Source organism: Alnus glutinosa, chromosome 14, assembly GCF_958979055.1.
Source record: "Alnus glutinosa chromosome 14, dhAlnGlut1.1, whole genome shotgun sequence".
NCBI classification, from domain to species: domain Eukaryota; kingdom Viridiplantae; phylum Streptophyta; class Magnoliopsida; order Fagales; family Betulaceae; genus Alnus; species Alnus glutinosa.
Genome location: NC_084899.1, coordinates 18,919,677 through 18,938,012, shown reverse-complemented (window position 1 = coordinate 18,938,012; position 18,336 = coordinate 18,919,677). Strand labels below are relative to the sequence as shown.

Genomic DNA, 18,336 nt, shown 5'->3' with positions numbered 1-18,336 from the left:
CTTTTTATTAACCCATTCATAACTCATAATATGATCATACAAACAACATCATATACATAATTCCAACCAGAGCATATTAAACATATCAAATGTCAAACCATATGCATACAATTAAATAAAATAGCAATCACTAGTCATTAAAGATTAAACCACACGTATCATCCTCAGTGAATAAGAAATACTCACAGTAATTCTTATGGCTTCAGGAAAGCGTTCACAGATATAATCACTGCAATATATACATATATATAATACAAGCAAATAGTGAATTAGTATAATTCACTAAAAATGCATTTTAATCCTATTTTCATTCCTGACTTTTAAACCTTAATATAATTTCCTAATTATCTCCACATTTACAATTTGTCCAATTACATTTTATTACTAATCTTTTATGCATAATTTATTACGGCATTTATTAAGATCGTTAAGTATAATATTTCTTTTTTCATTTTTGATCTTTAATTAATATAATGTCATTTGGATATTATAAAGGCATATAAAGTGGATTAATAATAATGCCACATATTTCATACAAGCATTATAATAGTATTTATAAATAATAACCAAAATACCCATTTTAGTTAAAATGGCATTATAAAAGCTTTAACATTAAAAAGCATATATATTTATTTTTATATCAAATAAACTTAATAAATACGTTAATATAATTAACAAGTTTTATACTTTAAACACAAGTGTAATAAAATAACTTCGTACTTATTTCTTATTTTAACCTTATAAAAATTGAGCAGAGTAATGGCATTAATAAATAAATGCCTAGAATACTTAAAAGTATTTGGGCAGCGTAATGGCGCATTTTGTAAAATGTATTTTTCACTCGGGCATCATAACGGCGTATTTTTATATTTCAATACTCCGTTTGAAATACCCTATTTAAAACACATTTTAAAAACGTTAGATTTAACTCATAAAATCACAATATTAAAACAAATCTTTAATTAAAAACCAAATATTATTTTTCTTTTTCTTTTATTTTTCTTCTTTTTCCTCTTCCTCTGTAGGTAGAGCCGAGAGAGAGATAGAGAAATAGAGAGGGAGAGAAAGAGAATCTAAGGGAGATTACCTTCTGATCTTCCTTCCTTTCTTTGTTATGTGCTGGACCCAAACCAAGATAGAGACGATCAAAGATTGAGAGAGAGAGAGAGAGAGAGAGAGAGAGAGAACTGAATTTGAGAGAGATTGGTATTAAAAAAAGACCTGGTGTATAAAACTCTAAAACGAATTTAGATTGATAATTTTAATGAGACAGATGGTATTAAAAAAAGACCTGGTGTATAAAACTCTAACTGTTGATAAATTATAGAACTATCAGCTGTCTCTGCGTCATCCCTTGCGTCGTATTCCACTGGTCTTTTTAAACCAACACAGTACTCTGCAGCCTGCTTTCCAGCTCCTACACTCATTACTCTCACATTTTTAAAATGCATCTCTCCGACTCGCTCGTCCCCCTCTATGTTTAAACAAAACAACTCCAGCCTGCCTCCACTTATCAGTCGGTTATAAAACAGCGCGTTGCCCTTCAGTAAACTCGCACCTCCCTTCCTTTTCTTTATTCTTCCACTTTTCTTCTTTCCTCTGTACTCCTTCTTTCTTTAATTCTTTTTCTTCATCTCTCTGCTTCTCCCGAGAATCACAGACTGAACGAGAGAGATTGTGAGAGAGGAAGATTCAAGGAGAGGAGGAGACCGAAATTAGAGAGGCAGAGATTGAGAGATCGGGAGAACTGGGTTTTTGGACAACTCGGTGTGGTTTGAAGGTACCTCTGTTTTGTAAGTATTTTGCTGTGAGATGTTTTGGGCCATGTATGGATTCTAGTTGTATACCCAATTATGTTTGTGTATGTTTAGGCGTCAACGCTGAATTGGGTGTTGGTAGTTTTCAGAATTCCCAGCAGTGATTCCCTTGTGTGGATTCAATTGATTGGGTGAGAGTGTGTATATTGGTTTGACTATGTTTTGGATTGGGTGTTTTCTAGGTGTGATTCCGTGTTTAGCCTTGTATCTTCTGTTGGGGTAGTTGTTTGGATGGTGTTTATCTATTGAAGGTTTTGTGGTGTATTTCTTGAGATTGGCTGAATTCTTATAGCTTTGAAGATTGATCTTTCGGTTGAAGTTGGGAAGTTGCTTTAGTTTGTTTAACTAAGTGAGTTAAGAGAACTTTTATGATTCTGATGGTTAAATTGTAAAATATGAATTAATGGCTTATGTTAATGTTTTAATTGGTAATCAGCTGAGTATTAGAATTTTAAAAATTAGTGAACGATTAATTTTATGATATTAATCAAACATGGAAATTAGATGCTAAGTTTAGTTTATAATTACTATATTGAGTTCCATAAACTCATAATGATATAATTGGCTTTCCAAATAAATGTACCTAAGTGAACATAATTAATATCTAAATTAATGATGTTAACACTTTGTATGTAAATATATATTTATTGCAGAGAATGAACTGTTATGAGAACTGCACCAAAAGGCTGTAAGTATCTCTATACTTACTATAATATTGTGTTTACTGCTTTATTTATTTGTTCGTGCATGTGATTTTACATATTTTCTATTTTAATTTAAATGGTTAATAACAAAGCTGGTATGTAGCGTGGGGGGGGGGGTGATGGCTGCCAGTGGGACCTTAGGTTCCCGTAAAGATAATAATGAAATGCTGTAACCGTAGGTTTACAGGCCAGCTGGGACCATAGGTTCCTAGGCCAAGATAAAATAAGCTTTAAGTGAGAGTTGGCTAATACAGCGGGGGGGGTGATGGTATTGCCAGCTGGGACCGTAGGTTCCCACAACACGCTAATCCGGACCATAGATTCCATCACGAGAGGAGTGCAAAAGATGATAATTAAACCTTGCATATAAAACAGTCATATTACTGTTTTTATGGTTATGTATATATTCAATCTATGACTGTGAAAGCTACCATGGATCATATATTGCATATACACGTGATTATAAGCTCTGATGTGTTATTTAATTCCAAGTCTGTTGGATATATTATATTCCGCTGCCAATTTATAACTCTGATGTTTTAGTAATGTCACGTGGAAATCGAAAAAATTTCACTTACACTTTTTGTAAAAGCGGGGCGTTACAAATGCACCCCTCAGGAGCCGCTTTACTGCGCACATTAGACTTGAAACCCCCAAGACTCCTGGTGTACACACATACACGACAAGAAATTGTCCCTGTTTAGGATATATATATATATATATATATTATGTGAAATTTTACCTCTTTGCCGGGCACATCCACTTATACTGCACAGGTCCGCCGAGTCTACACACGCGCACAAGATGCACGACCAAATGGACCATGCTGGTAAAAAAATACCTGTTCTAGCTTGCACAAAGTGATACAGACGTCACCCTACAGTCTGTCCATCTCATCTTGTGTTAGCTTGGTTGAGCATATGCCTCTGAAAAATGCAAAAATCTCCATAAGAGGTCTAACTACTTTATCTGGCAGTGACTGGCGCAAGGCAATTGGGAGAAGCTGTTGCATCAATATGTGGCTATCATGGCTCTTCAACCCCGAAATTGTACGATCCTTGAGCCGAACACACCGTGAAATGTTCGAAGCGTATCCGTTCGGGACCTTCACATTTCGAAGAACCTTCAGAAAATTTTCTTTGTCCTCCCTAGACATCGTGTGACAGGCAGCGGGTATATATGTCTTACCATTTGCGGCTGTGAACGGATGCAACTTAGGTCTCAACCCCATTTCCTGGAAGTCCAGCTGAGCTGTCAGGTTGTCCTTTGTTTTCCCTTTGATATTCAGAATAGTGCCAAGTATATTATCCATGACATTTTTTTCTATGTGCATGACATCAAGATTGTGCCGAAGCAAATTGTCTTTCCAGTACGGCAATCTAAAAAAAATACTTTTCTTCTTCCACATAACATCATCGGAACTTGCTGCACCCGTCTTCCGCTTCTTCCGTTTCTTCTTACCCGTGTTCTCATCCCCAAACGCAACTTTGTATAACTGTCGGAGGATCTCGTCTCCACATGGCACATTTGGCGCCCTGTCAAATTCTTCAGTACCGTCAAATGTTCTTTTGTTCAGCCGCCATAGATGTTCAGTTGGCAAGTATCTCCTGTGCCCCATAGAGCAAAATTTCTTTTCATTCTTCCAATATTTAGAATGTGTCGATTGCATACAGTAAGGATATGCCTTCACACCCCTGTTAGGCCAACTAGATAAATCTGCATACGCTGGCAAGTCGTTTATTGTCCACATCAACTGAGCTCGCATATTAAAATTTTCCATCTTTGAAGCATCAAATGTCTGTACCCCTACATTCCACAGTTCCAGCAACTCATCAATCAATTGCTGAAGGTAGACATCAATATCCATACCAGGTGAGCTCGGTCCAGGGATAACCAGTGACAAGATGAACGACGTCTGTTTCATGCACATCCAATGAGGCAAATTGTAAGGCACAAGCATTACGGGCCATGTGCTGTGGGGTGTGCTCATGTTCCTAAAAGGATTAAATCCATCTGCTGTCAAACCAAGCCGGACGTTCCTACTTTCTGCCATAAAATCTGGATGTAAAATGTCAAACGATCTCCATGCCTCACTGTCGGCGGGTGCCTCAATACGCCATCCCTAGTGTGGCCTTCTGCATGCCATCTCATATAGGGCGCAGTATGCTCAGACATGAATAACCTCTATAACTGTGGGATGAGTGGAAACCACCTCAACATCTTCACCAGGCATTTTTTCCTCGATGATATGACCTCACCATCCTCATCTATATGTGTATCAGCCCTCCACTTAGATTCTCCACATACGGTACATGAATCTAAGTCTTTATTGTCTTTCAAGAATAACATACAGTCATTACGGCACGCCGAAATCTTCTCATACCCTAGACCCATGGAACTTAGGGAACTTCTTGGCCTCATACGTATTAACTGGCAATGTCTCATCACAAGGAGGCAACAACTGGTTGATAAACTCGAGAATGTCTGAAAAACTTTTGTTACTAATACCTCCAACGCACTTCAAATTATACATGTGTACAGTAGCACTCAATTTACTATGCTTGGTACCAAGGTGAAGTGGCTTCTCGGCAGTCTTTAACAACTCTTAGTACTTCAATACGTCCCCGCAAGAGGTTCCATGTCAACTTGATGCAGATTCGTACTGACGGCTTCAACAACATCGTGCACGCCGAAGGCGTCACGCAACATGGCGCGTATCTCACCACCATGTTCCAGGGCCCCCCTTGTTCTGTGAATTCACCCTATTTAGTGCTACCGGCCTCCGAATCTGTGCCACTGGGATGACTCGAACACTGACCACGAACAACAGACCCGCTCATGGTCTCACCGTGCATATACCACAAATTGTATCCCGGAGTCATACCCCTACCCCTGTCAGGTGGGCAAGAACGTAATCTGGAGTGTGACGCTGGTTATTTCGACAATACTTGCATGGGCAGTAAATTTTGCCATCGACAGCCGTACAGTTACTAACGGCAAATGCCACAAACGCCCTAAACCCGTCATTATACTGTGTCGTACCCCTACGTGCTAACATCCAAAACTTGTCCATATTTCTCTGTATAGGGTTAAGAGACCGAGACAAATCGTATTTCTTACAGTATAAACTTGTAAAAAAGAAAGAACATGGGTTACAATTTTACGGTTATGGTTTTAGGGCTTAGTGTTTAGGGTTATGGTTTAATTTTTTTTTTTTTTTAAGGGTTTAGGGTTTAAGGTTTATGGTTAGGGTTTTTGTTTGTTTTTAAGGATTTAAGGTTTATTTCTTTTATTTTTCTTTTTTGAAGGATTTAGGGTTTTTTTTTTTTTTTTAATTTATTTATTTATTTTTTTTTATAAAGGGTTTAGGGTTTTTTATTTTTTTTATTTTTTTTTAAGGGTTTAGGGTTTAGGGTTAGGGTTTTAGTTTTTTTTTTTTTTTTTTTTTTTTTTTTTTTTTTTTTTAAGGGTTTAGGGGTAGGGTTTTAGTTTTTTCTTAAGGGTTTAGAGTGTTTGATTTTGTTTTTTTTTTTTTTTTTTTTAAGGGTTTAGGGTTTAGGGTTAGGGTTTTAGTTTTTCCTTAAGGGTTTAGAGTTTTTTTTTTTTTTTAAGGGTTTATAGTTTTTGGGTTTGTTTTTTTTTAGGTTTTAGGGTTTTTTGGTTTTTTTTAGGGTTTAGGGTTTAGGGTTTAGGGTTAAGTTTTTTGTTTTTTCTTAAGGGTTTAGGGTTTAGGGTTTAGGGTTAAGGTTTTTGTTTTTTCTTAAGGATTTAGGGTTTTTATATATTTTTTTTTTTTTCAGGGTTTAGGGTTTAAGGTTTAGGGTTTAGGGTTTAGACCTTTATTATAAATTGCTCAATAACATATATTATTGCAAATGGCAGACGGTGGAAAATTTGTTTCAAATTTGTTTTTGTTTTATTGATTATAATTATTGAGGTTAATTTCGGTTGAAATTGTTGGGTACGATCATTTTATTATTAAATGAGGACAAGTTTGTTTGAAAATAATTTTTGTAAAAATTTGTCAAAAAGGACAATAGCAACACAAATGTACAATTAAACTATATTATTCTTTTTTTAAAAAAAATGCTGAAATTAATTGTACATCATACTTGTTTAAATTTTATTTTAAACAATTCCACAATTTTATTTTAAGAAGGTGATTTTGTATATGTGGACCATTTTTAGAATTCATTTTTTCATATTTTGATTTTTTATGAATTTGTATATGTCGACTATTTGTAAAATGCATATATTGATTTTGTGTTGCTTTTTTAAATTTTGTTGTTAAGGCAAATTGTACTGAATGCTTAGAAAAAAAAAATGTCTTTTCTCCTCACACCAACATTTAAAGTGACAAAATGATATTGTAAATTTTATAATACGAATAATGAAGTAAAAAGTGGACGGTCAATTGTAATCGTTGGTTTCCCATGCAAAACCATATTTGTAGTACAGTAAAATATATCAAAAAAAGACAAAAAAAAAAAGGTACGCATATTTCCCATGCAAAACCACATCAAAACTAAAAACAAAAAAAAAAAACACAACAATATATATACAAACCACAACAATATTCAGTAGCATTGCATGGGGAAAAAAAAACAGTCCATTATTTCTATGCAAAACCACAGCAAAACTAAAAAAAAAAAAAAAAAAAAATATTAAAACAATTAGGAACATATTTTAAACAAATACATTTAAATGTACCACGTTTATTATAGCAAAAAAATCAAGGACAAAAATCAGGAAAAATTACTCACAATTTATACTCCTTATATTTGTTGTAGTGTAATTTATGCTCCTACAATATTTTGTACCTGCATTGTTGGGAAAAAAAAATTAATAAAACAAAACAAAAAAAAAAAACCCAAGTCAGAGAGAGAGATGCAAAGAGAGAGAGAGAGAGAGAGAGAGAGAGACAGAGAGATATTTAGAGAGAGAGGGACCTGAAGCTCACCGGAGAGTTTGGAGCCGGCCGGAGTTCAGAGAGAGAGAGAGAGAGAGAGAGAGCGACAGATATAGAGAGAGATAGAGACAGAGAGACAGAGAGACAGAGAGAGAGATAAGTGTATTTTTTTTTATAGAGAAGGGTCACGGCCGGAGTGGTTAAATTGCCGGCCGGAGTTTAGGGCCGGTGTTTGGGTTAGAGATAGAGAGAGAGAGAGAGAGAGAGAGAGAGAGAGAGAGAGAGAGAGAGACAGATACAGAGACAGAGACAAATACAGAGAGAGAGAGAGGGAGGGAGATAGGGAGAGAGTGAGCTGGCCGGAGGTGCTATGACGGAGAGGGAGCTAGCCAGAGGAACGGCTGGACGCGCGGTGGTCGGTGGTTCGGTAACGGTGACGGCGACGGAGAGGGAGAGAGAGAGTGAGAGAGAGACAGTGAGAGTAAGAGAGAGAGAGAGAGATGATCGATGGGTAGCTTCCTCTGGAAGCTACCCATTTAATATATTTTTTTTTAAAAAAAATAATAATTTAAAAGAAATGGCGAGGTGGCGAGCGGGAATTGTCCCGCGCTGCGGACCTGGCCAAATTTTGGCCACGTGGTGTAATGCCACGGGGCCAATTAGGGACGTGTACTTATATACACGTCCCTAATGGGAGACGTGTAATTTTATTACACATCTCCAATTGTAATTTTTGTTTTAATTTTTTTGAAAAAAGTAAACATTATAAATATATATATATATATATATATATAAACCCTAACCCGACCCTAAGTGTACGTATATACTCAGGGGCGGAGGGAGGGGGGGTCGAGAGGGGTCAAATGCCCCCCCTCACCTCCTAAAAAATAATTTTTCACCTGGTAAAAAAAAAAAAAAAATTCCTGGTCCCTAGAATGCCCCCCTCAGCATTTCATCAATGGACAAAGTTGCCCATCACTTGCCGAGTTGCCGTGAGATTTTTTTTTTTTTTTCCATAACTGAGATAACTCAACTATGTAGCTCTTTACAGAATACAGAAATGGCGGAACTGCAATCTGCGGTAGGGACGAAATGACGAAGGTTGAAGACAATGAGCAACTTTTTTAAGTTTTCTAAAAAAACGCATCTTTTAATTAATTTAAAAGTTAAAAAATTCAAGAGTCATGATAAGCCTAGTACTCGAGACTTGAGACTACACATCTACACCTGCTTTCGGATGACATTAGCTTCTTTTAATTTTTTTTTTTTTTTTTTTAAAAAAAAAGCAAATAAGTTCACATCTACAACTACAAGAGTCACAAGACTACTAGTCTACTACCGTAAAGGCTAAAGCAATACAATAAAAAGCCTATCACACTAGGTGACTTGTCAGTTGTCACAATAAAAAGTATCATTATTATTTACTTTTTTTTTAAAAAAAAAAAAATCACTAATTAGTGTGTGTCAGTGTGAGTCATTAGGAGTATTTGTGAGTTGTTAGTCGTGACTTCACGTGACCATGTGCGCAGCAGCGTTTGGCTTTAGAACTCAGAGGAAATCAAAAAAATTTAGGACGGTTCAGATTTTTTTTAACGGATAAGATCACTTGGGACAAAAACACACAAAAAAAAAAAAAAAAAAACCTTATTCTTATTTAGAGCTGTATAGCCGTCAGCCATGGTGTTATTTTTTGTGCTGGGTTAAACTTGAAGCAAGTCTTATTTTCTATTTTTCTATACTCCTCTCGTTCAAAATTCAACCGTTCAAAGTAATTTCTGAACAAAATTCAACATTTCAGTTTCAGGTATGTAATAAATTTTCTTATTGATTAAGATTTAAGTTTTTATATTTAAATTGTTCTTTTCAAATTTTTTTTTTATATTTAATTTTTTTTTACAATTGTTTTTATATTTAATTGTTTAGGAATATATATATAATTTTGTTTCATATATTAATTATATAAAATATATAATTGTAGTTGTCTGAGATTATGGAGAACAATGATTCAATTGAACTACAATCAAATTCTAAACGAGCTCGTATTGAGATCGATTCAGCAAATCTGACAGCCGATCCTTGCTTGAGAAAAAAAATTTCTGATTACCATCCTAGTGATAGAGACAAAATTCGAAGAGCATATCTACAAAAAAAACCTTGTCAACCATTTGAGCATAATTTTCCACAAACGCAATTTGGAAAAACATGGCGTCGTTTTAATCCAGCATGGTTCAAAGAATATTCTGACTGGTTGGAATACAGCATTTTAAAAGATGCTGCGTATTGCTTGTTTTGTTATCTCTTCAGACCAGACACTGGAAATCAAGCAGGAGGAGACTCATTTGTTACTGAAGGGTTTAAAAATTGGAAAAAGAAAGATAAGTTACAGAGTCATGTGGGGGCTCACAATAGTGCACATAATCAAGCTCGACGAAGATGTGAAGCTTTGTTAAATCAGAAACAAAGCATCATAACATTTTTTGACAAGCAATCAGATCAACAAAAAAGGGACTATAGAATTCGTTTGAATACATCAGTTGATTGTATTCGCTTTTTACAACAACAAGGATTAGCATTCCGTGGCCATGATGAATCTAAAAGCTCAAGTAATCAAGGAAATTTTCGTGAATTGTTGCAGTTTCTTGCGAATCATAGCGAAGAAATTGACAAAGTAGTCTTGGAAAATGCTCCAGAAAATCATCAAATGACTGCACCGGACATTCAAAAAGATATAGCAAATGCTGCAGCAAGTGAAACTCTAGATGTTATTCTTAAAGATCTTGGAGACTCATCATTTGCAATCCTAGTTGATGAATCTCGTGATATATCTGTTAAAGAACAATTGGCAATTGTTTTGCGATATGTAGATAAGCGGGGCCATGTGATTGAACGTTTTTTAGGCATTACACATGTTAGCAACACCACAGCTGCAGTATTGAAGAGGACAATTGAGTCAGTACTTAACAAGCATCATTTAAGTATTAGCAGATTGCGAGGACAAGGATACGATGGAGCTAGCAATATGCGAGGTGAGTTGAATGGACTTAAAACACTTATTTTGAATGAAAACTCATCTGCCTATTATGTTCATTGCTTTGCACACCAGCTTCAACTGACTTTAGTTGCTATTGCTAAAAATCACATCCAAATTGCAACTTTTTTTAGCTTGGTTAATAGTGTTTTTAATGTTGTTGGAGCATCATGCAAACGTCGTGACACACTTCGTGAAAAACGAATTGCTGATGTTGTGGAAGCACTACAAAATAATGAAATTCCTACTGGTCGTGGCTTGAATCAAGAAATGAATGTAAAGAGACCTGGAGATACACGTTGGAGTTCTCATTATGGTGCAATTATTAATCTTATTCTCATGTTTTCTTCTATCATTGAGGCTGTTGAAGATATTGTGGAAGATGGTTTATATTCTGAACAAAGAGCAGAAGCAAATATATTGATTCAGTCACTACAGACTTTTGAATTTGCTTTCAATTTACATTTAATGAAAAGTGTTTTGGGGATTACAAATGAGTTATCTCAAGCATTACAACGAAAAGATCAAAATATTCTGAATGCAATGAAGTTGGTTGAAGTTTCAAAGCAACGTTTACAGGCTATGAGAGAAGAAGGGTGGAACTCTTTATTTGAAGAAGTTTCTGTGTTTTGTGCCAAAAAAAATATTGTTGTGCCCAATATGGATGATATGTACCAACCTCGATCACGGAGAAAAGCTCAAAGCATGACAAATTTGCATCATTACCGTGTGGAGCTTTATTATACTATTATAGACATGCAACTCCAAGAACTTAACAGACGTTTTACTGAGGCAAATTCTGAATTATTACTTTGTGTTGCATGCCTGAGTCCAGATGACTTGTTTGATGCTTTTAATAAAGATAATATACTTCGTCTTGCTCAGTTTTATCCAAATGATTTTTCAGCAGTTCAACTTATGACCTTGGACAACCAACTTGAAACATATATCATTGACATGCGTTCTAGTGAAGAATTTGCAACACTTAAAGGGATTGGGCAACTTGCTGAGAAGATGGTGGAGATGAAAAAAGATATCACATATCCATTGGTTTATTCATTGGTGACATTGTCATTGATTCTACCAGTTGCGACAGCAACAGTTGAAAGAGCATTTTCAGCAATGAATATTGTTAAAAATCGTTTACGTAACAGAATGGGAGATCAGTGGATGAATGATTGTTTGGTCACGTACATTGAGAAGGATATATTCAAGACTATCAGCAATGAAAAAATCATGCAACGATTTCAAGGAATGAAGACTCGTCGAGGACAACTTAATTAAATTGTAAGTTACATTTATATGTTTTAAAAATTAGTTTAATTTTGATCAATTATTTATTTATTGCGTTACTTAAATTTTTTTCAACTTTAGTTTTTTTTATTCATTGAAAAAAAAATTATTGACCCCCCTCACCCAAAATCCTGGCTCCGCCACTGTATATACTATACTATATATAGCCATAAACAATAACCGTAAGTGTATGTACTATATATAGCCATAAACCCTAACCCTAAGTGTATGTACTATATATAGCTATAAACCCTAACCCTAAGTGTATGTACTATATATGTACATAAACACTAACTTTAAGTGTATATACTATATATAACCATAAACCCTAACCCTAAGTGTATGTACTATATATAGCAATAAACTCTAACCCTAACCCTAACCCTAACCCTAAGTGTATGTACTATATATAGCCATAAACAATAACCGTAAGTGTATATACTATATATAGCCGTAAACCCTAACTCTAAATGTATGTACTATATATAGCTATAAACTCTAACCCTAAGTGTATGTACTATATATAGCCATAAACCCTAACCCTAAGTGTATGTACTATATATGTAAATAAACTCTAACCCTAAGTGTATGTACTATATATAGCTATAAACCCTAACCCTAAGTATATGTACTATATATGTACATAAACTCTAACTCTAAGTGTATGTACTATATATAGTTATAAACCCTAACCCTAAGTGTATGTACTATATATGTACATAAACCCTAACCCTAAGTGTATATACTATATATAACCATAAACTCTAACCCTAAGTGTATGTACTATAAATAGCAATAAACCCTAACCTTAAGTGTATGTGCTGTATATAGCCATAAACAATAACCGTACGTGTATATACTATATATAGCCGTAAACCTTAACCCTAAATGTATGTACTATATATATAGCTATAAACCTTAACCCTAAGTGTATGTACTATATATAGCCACAAACCCTAACCCTAAGTGTATGTACTATATATGTAACTAAACTCTAATCCTAAGTGTATGTACTATATATAGCCATAAACCCCCCCTCCCCCTTTTTTTTTTAGGGAAATTTGAGTAATTTCATTAATACACCCAAGGGGTAACATAGTTACAACCAGACTGAGTCAAACTCAGACCAATACAGGGACTCAGAACAATACAAATATCCCAATACAATTACCCCAAAAACTCAGATCATACCGACAGTTGCTACAAATAAACCTAGTCAACAGAAAGGTGCCTATGCGTTGACATATGAACCTCTACTTGCACTATGGAGTCGGTCACAAACAATCTATGCTAAGAAGCTATGACTAGGCTAGATCTAACACAGAGCAAACTGTCAAATACAATCTGTAATCAAGAACAAGAAAACACCCAAAAACAGAAGCTGACGACGGAAGAAGCATCGCCGGAGACGACGCCTGTAGAACACGGGCCGGCGCCAGAAGATCCCCTACAGCAGCCGAACACCATAAACTCCCGAACGCCACCAAACACGGCAAAAGAGGTGGAACGTAGCCATCACGCGCGGCCCAAGGAGTGGAAAACACTCTGGCACGTGATGACCACGCGTCGGTCACCGGAGAGCGTTCCGGCCGTATCAAGCAGCGGTAGAACTGGAGGACAACGGCGAGCAAGACTGGGGGATGCGTGTCGACCATAGGACGGTAGAACAGAGTAGATCTGGCCTTAAAGAATGAGACAAACTGGAGCACACCAAAATCATTCCGCCGGTGAGACAAGCGGTGGTCTCTCCTCCTCCGGAGCCTCTCTAGAGTGCTATCCTGCCAAGAACAAAGAAAACCTACCAAAATTAAAAACCAAACCCCACTCCATAGTCCACAAGGACTAGGAGGACTAAAACCACCACCAGAACAAGTCTGGGGGGACTTAAAACTCCACAGCCCTAGTGGCTGGGAGATTCTAGCCTCCACTGAGAACAACCCAGGGAGGAAACAAAAACCTCTCTAGCCCTAAAAGAGCTAAAAGAGGAAACAAAACTGGGAGGAGGGAGGCTTGGAACCTCCCTCCCCCGGCAACCCACCACACTTTTTCTCCTCTCGGTCTCTCTTTTCTCCTCTCTCAAATGATCATGGTGGGCGTTTAGAAAGAAAGCTTTGGTACCATTAGCCATAAACCCTAACCCTAAGTGTGTGTACTATATATCATTTTTATTCCCATTTTTTTTGGAAAATTTAATATTGTATTTATAAAACCCACATATAGTACCATAAATTCAATGATCGATTTACACATCTCTTGTACAAACATGGATAAGATATGTGTAAGAGAATGAAATTAAACATTTCTCTTTAAAAAATGAGAAAAATCAACATTTAGCTTTGTAATTGTTAATTTTTTAATTGTTTGAGGAGATTATCGCTTTAACTTGATTGAATAAACTTCGACTTAGATGCCGTAAAAAAACTATAAGATATACGCTATAGTTTTTTTCATTTTTCCAACTGTTTAGATTTAATATCACAATCTTTCTCATACAAAATTAGAGTAAACATACTGTATTTTTTTTGTTACAACACCTAAGCCAAATTCAATCTAGGATTTAATGTTATATTTAAAAGTGTACAATAATGACATGTGAAAAATATATTTACATTATTATTCAAAAAATGTAAAATCAATTAAATTATAAACCCTAGCCATAAGTGTATGTACTATATATAGTTATAAACCCTAACCCTAAGTGTATGTACTATATATAGCCATAAACCCTAACCCTAAGTGTATATACTATATATAGCTATAAACCCTAATCCTAAGTGTATGTACTATATATAGCCATAAACCTTAACCCTAAGTGTATGTACTATATATAGCCATAAATCCTAACCCTAAGTGTAGATACTATATATATCTATAAACCCTAACCCTAAGTGTATATACTATATATAGCTATAAACCCCAACCCTAAGTGTATATACTATATATATATCTATAAACCATAACACTGAGTGTATAAACTATATATAGCTATAGAAGTATACTATTTATATATAGCACGGAACCCTAAAAATAAGTGCATTTACTATATATAGCCATAAACTTCAAGGTTAGGGTATATACAAGTCATTATATATAGTTTCTAAACCATTTACATGCATGCATGCATATATATATATATATACCATTATAGGATTTTTAACTTTGTTATGTTGCATTTTTTTTTTAACGTAGATGGTATACAAAACCAAACCTTACAATATGTAAATTAGTATACTATTTGCAACACGTCCATAGATGTAAACGCTAACCTTAATTAAAGTTAGGGTTTACTTATAAGTATACCATATATATATTATAAGGAACTCAATACGTAAACCCTAAGTATAGTATTTACATATAGCATATAGCCCTAAAATTTAATTTTATGTGTATATACTATATATAGCCATACACCCTAATTATATATATAGTTAATAAAATAAGATTTTTTTTCTTTTTTTTTTTTAGCCTGCCTAAAAAAACACAAAGTGATACAATGATTTATATGCATAGTGTACAAAATCTTAACTACAATTTTTTTTTTAATATATATTTGCAGAAAAAAATAGTTGGCCACGCGTATTTTTTACACGCTACCACTTGGACGCGTGTAAAAAATAAACGTGGCCATTCGGACACGTGCATGAATACACGTGCCAATATGGCCGCGAGTATTTTTTACACGAGTCTGATTATTTATTACACGTGGCCAGTCGGACACGTGTAATAAATACACGTGGCCACTTGTAACACATATTGAATATGCCACGTTGTCATCATGACACGTGGCAAACTCGCCGCGTGTTTACATTAACCTTTATTGTAGACATGTGGCGAATTGAGGTTTTTTTTGTAGTGATCTCCAGCGCCATTTACAGGGCAGATTCTCAAATCCAGTTAGATTATAAATTTTGATGGTGATTGATACAGAACATGGCACCAGGAAACATGTTTTAGTTGCCATCATCTGTACTTAAAATTCAGCTTGTCTAAGGTTTAAATGGCTAAAAGATGAATTTGAAAGGCGACTCCATTGAAACAAGCAACGAATGACATTATAATTTCATTTTGTGGGTATTACTTTTCCATTTGTTATGTTCTCCTTTTACAATCTTGAAGTCAAATACTTCTTGATATGAATCAATTGAATGTCCGACCTTGATGTTAAACTTTATGATTTCCTAAAAATAAAGGCCAATGCAATTTAAGTAAAGGCCTATAAGTCTTGCTTGGATTTAAGCTGTAACAATGCTTAGCACATGGTTCTTCATCCCAAATAAAAAAAATTCTTAGCACATGGTTTGCTTTTCAATAAGTGCACATATAAACTCTCTGATTCTTGTTTCAAAGCAATTGTATGGGATCTGGCCTATGTGGAGTAAAACTTTTACAGAATTTATTGCTTTTTTGTCAATTATGTAGTATGAGATACTCTTGTCGTCCAATAACAGGGTTTCCTTCATCGTCTAATGCAACTTTCTGTTTCTTATATTTTGGGAGAGGAGATTAATGACAACTCTGGATTTATTTGCTTTGCAGTGACTCCAGTGAGGTCAGCTAGACAGGTGATTGATGCACTGAATGCAGGACCTAATATAGATTTAATACCAGCTGAACTTGACCTTCCATTGGCCAAAGGCATGAAGATGTTGAAGTACATCAATCAGGATAAAGAGTAATGCCGGTGCATTCTCGTGTTCAGTAAGTTTGTTTCGTTTTTATCACTGGCACATGCATTCCTTGATAATAAGTTTCTCTCTTCAATTGTCATGATAAATTAGATCCTCATCATCCTTATTTAAGTTTGTCTTTGTTCTGATAAGTGATGTCGGCACAAGACGAGGTCTCTGTTATTGTCAAGTGCTTGAGGCTTGGAGCAGCGGACTATCTTGTAAAGCCTTTACGCACGAATGAGCTATTAAACTTGTGGACACACATGTGGAGAAGAAGGCACATGGTTTGTTTTACATGACTCTTTGTTCATATGCCTTTTTTTCCCGCAACCTAGATGGATGTCCACATAAAATTGATAGTCACTAATAAATGCTGGGAATTTTTATATACACAGCAAATGCAAAGAGCCAGGAGTGATCCTTTATGGTACAGAAAATGATACAATCTTCGACTGTTAACATCTTTATATGAGGCTCTTATTCTGTAGCTCATGGCTTTTCAGTAACTAGGAAGAATGCATAGGTGTGCGCTTGTCCATGAATATCACTTTTCCATTCAAGTGACCACCTTCTTGTGCTAGATATAACTAGTACACTTTCTCGAAAGTTTTACTCATAGCTAGCTTATCTTTCCCTATAAGATCAATATTGAAATGTTCATTCATATGATTATGTTGGCAGCTTGGACTTGCGGAGAAGAACATTTTGACCTATGAATTTGATTTGGTGGCCTTGGACCCTAGTGATGCTAATACAAACAATACTACTACTTTGTTCTCGGATGACACAAATGACAAGTCTCGCAGGAGCACCAATCCTGAGATGGAATTGTCAACCCATCAGGAAGATGAGGTGAGTGTACTATGGGTTTGGAATTTGGTTGCTCAAAATTATAAGATCACCTCTGCGTTATGAATTAATTGATTTGTGAATTGTGACAATGGTTGGCCCTAATGACAATGGAATGTATATAAATTGTGATTGATTGTATCAATTCGAGATTTACTTTACAGGTTTAGTTATTGCTTTTTCAAAATCTGGTTTTTGAACATTTTTTTTTTTTTTTTTGGTTTTATTATCGGGCTTGGTATCACGGCAATAGGCTCAAATATACCCCCCACCCACCCACCACACACACAACAAAACAAAGAAATATTTGAAGAAATAATTAATGAACACTAGGAAATTTGCAACGCATGTAATCAATTTGATTATGTCAGAATCAAGATTCTATCATTTTTGGCTAACTTTTTGTATGATTTTTGTCTTATCCTTTCTTAGGTTGGTTGACATGGTCCATCAGGATTTATTGTTGGCTGATCAATATTCAAAGTTGAAGGTGAGTGATGTTAAATTTTCTTTGATTAGCTGTATTGGGAATGATGATGAACTAAGGTCGTGGTTAAATTATTCAAATGACTTAATGGTTGTCGTGGTTGGACAAAAATGCTCATTTTTCTCAAATTTCAGTTGATAATCTATACTGTATATGAGAGTTTGGATTAATTAGTACCAACTTATGGGACGAAATGAAAGGAATGGGGTGTGCTGCCCAACAATGTTAAATGAAAGGAATTCAACTTTTAAGTGACTAAAAGGAATGCCAAAATGGCTAATTTTATGTTATTCGGTTCTCAGTATGCACTTTGTAAATTACTAAGACATATTAGAGAGTGCTAAGAAACAAAAACACTTTCCAACCTTATATATATATATATCAGTTTTAGGCTACTAAAGTAAATATATTGTGTTGGATTATGATTAGCTTCTGAGTAAGCTTGAATTGTATTAAGTTTCCCCTCGATTTGTATGTTTTATTATTTTCTTTCTAGTATAAATTACGAAATATATGTATAAATTACTAATGGTGTATTAAAAAAAATATATTTTTTAGGGTATTAGCGTTGACCCGGTT

At 35.1% G+C, this 18,336-nt stretch overlaps 1 protein-coding gene across 3 annotated transcripts; it reads left to right on the top strand.

The window, feature by feature from the left end:
• Positions 1–1,475: 1,475 nt before the first annotated feature.
• LOC133857202 (two-component response regulator-like APRR1) lies at positions 1,476–17,989 on the top strand. 3 transcript variants are annotated; one of them, XR_009898317.1, is made up of 6 exons: positions 1,476–1,780; positions 2,471–2,505; positions 16,288–16,449; positions 16,572–16,705; positions 17,103–17,273; positions 17,703–17,989. XR_009898317.1 is itself a non-coding variant. In XM_062292377.1 (6 exons), coding segments are annotated over exons 3-6 (315 nt in total). In that variant the 5' UTR covers positions 1,485–1,793; positions 2,471–2,505; positions 16,288–16,448; the 3' UTR covers positions 17,712–17,989. The 3 variants fall into 3 exon arrangements, 1 of the variants encoding a protein (XP_062148361.1); XM_062292377.1 differs by having other exon boundaries at positions 1,485–1,793; XR_009898318.1 differs by lacking the exon at positions 2,471–2,505 and having other exon boundaries at positions 1,477–1,793.
• The last annotated feature ends 347 nt before the right edge of the window (positions 17,990–18,336 follow it).

Coding starts and splice junctions, on each gene's coding strand:
- LOC133857202 (XM_062292377.1), top strand. Junction 16,706..17,102: donor TGTGGAGAAGAAGGCACATG/GTTTGTTTTACA, acceptor TTATGTTGGCAG/CTTGGACTTGCGGAGAAGAA.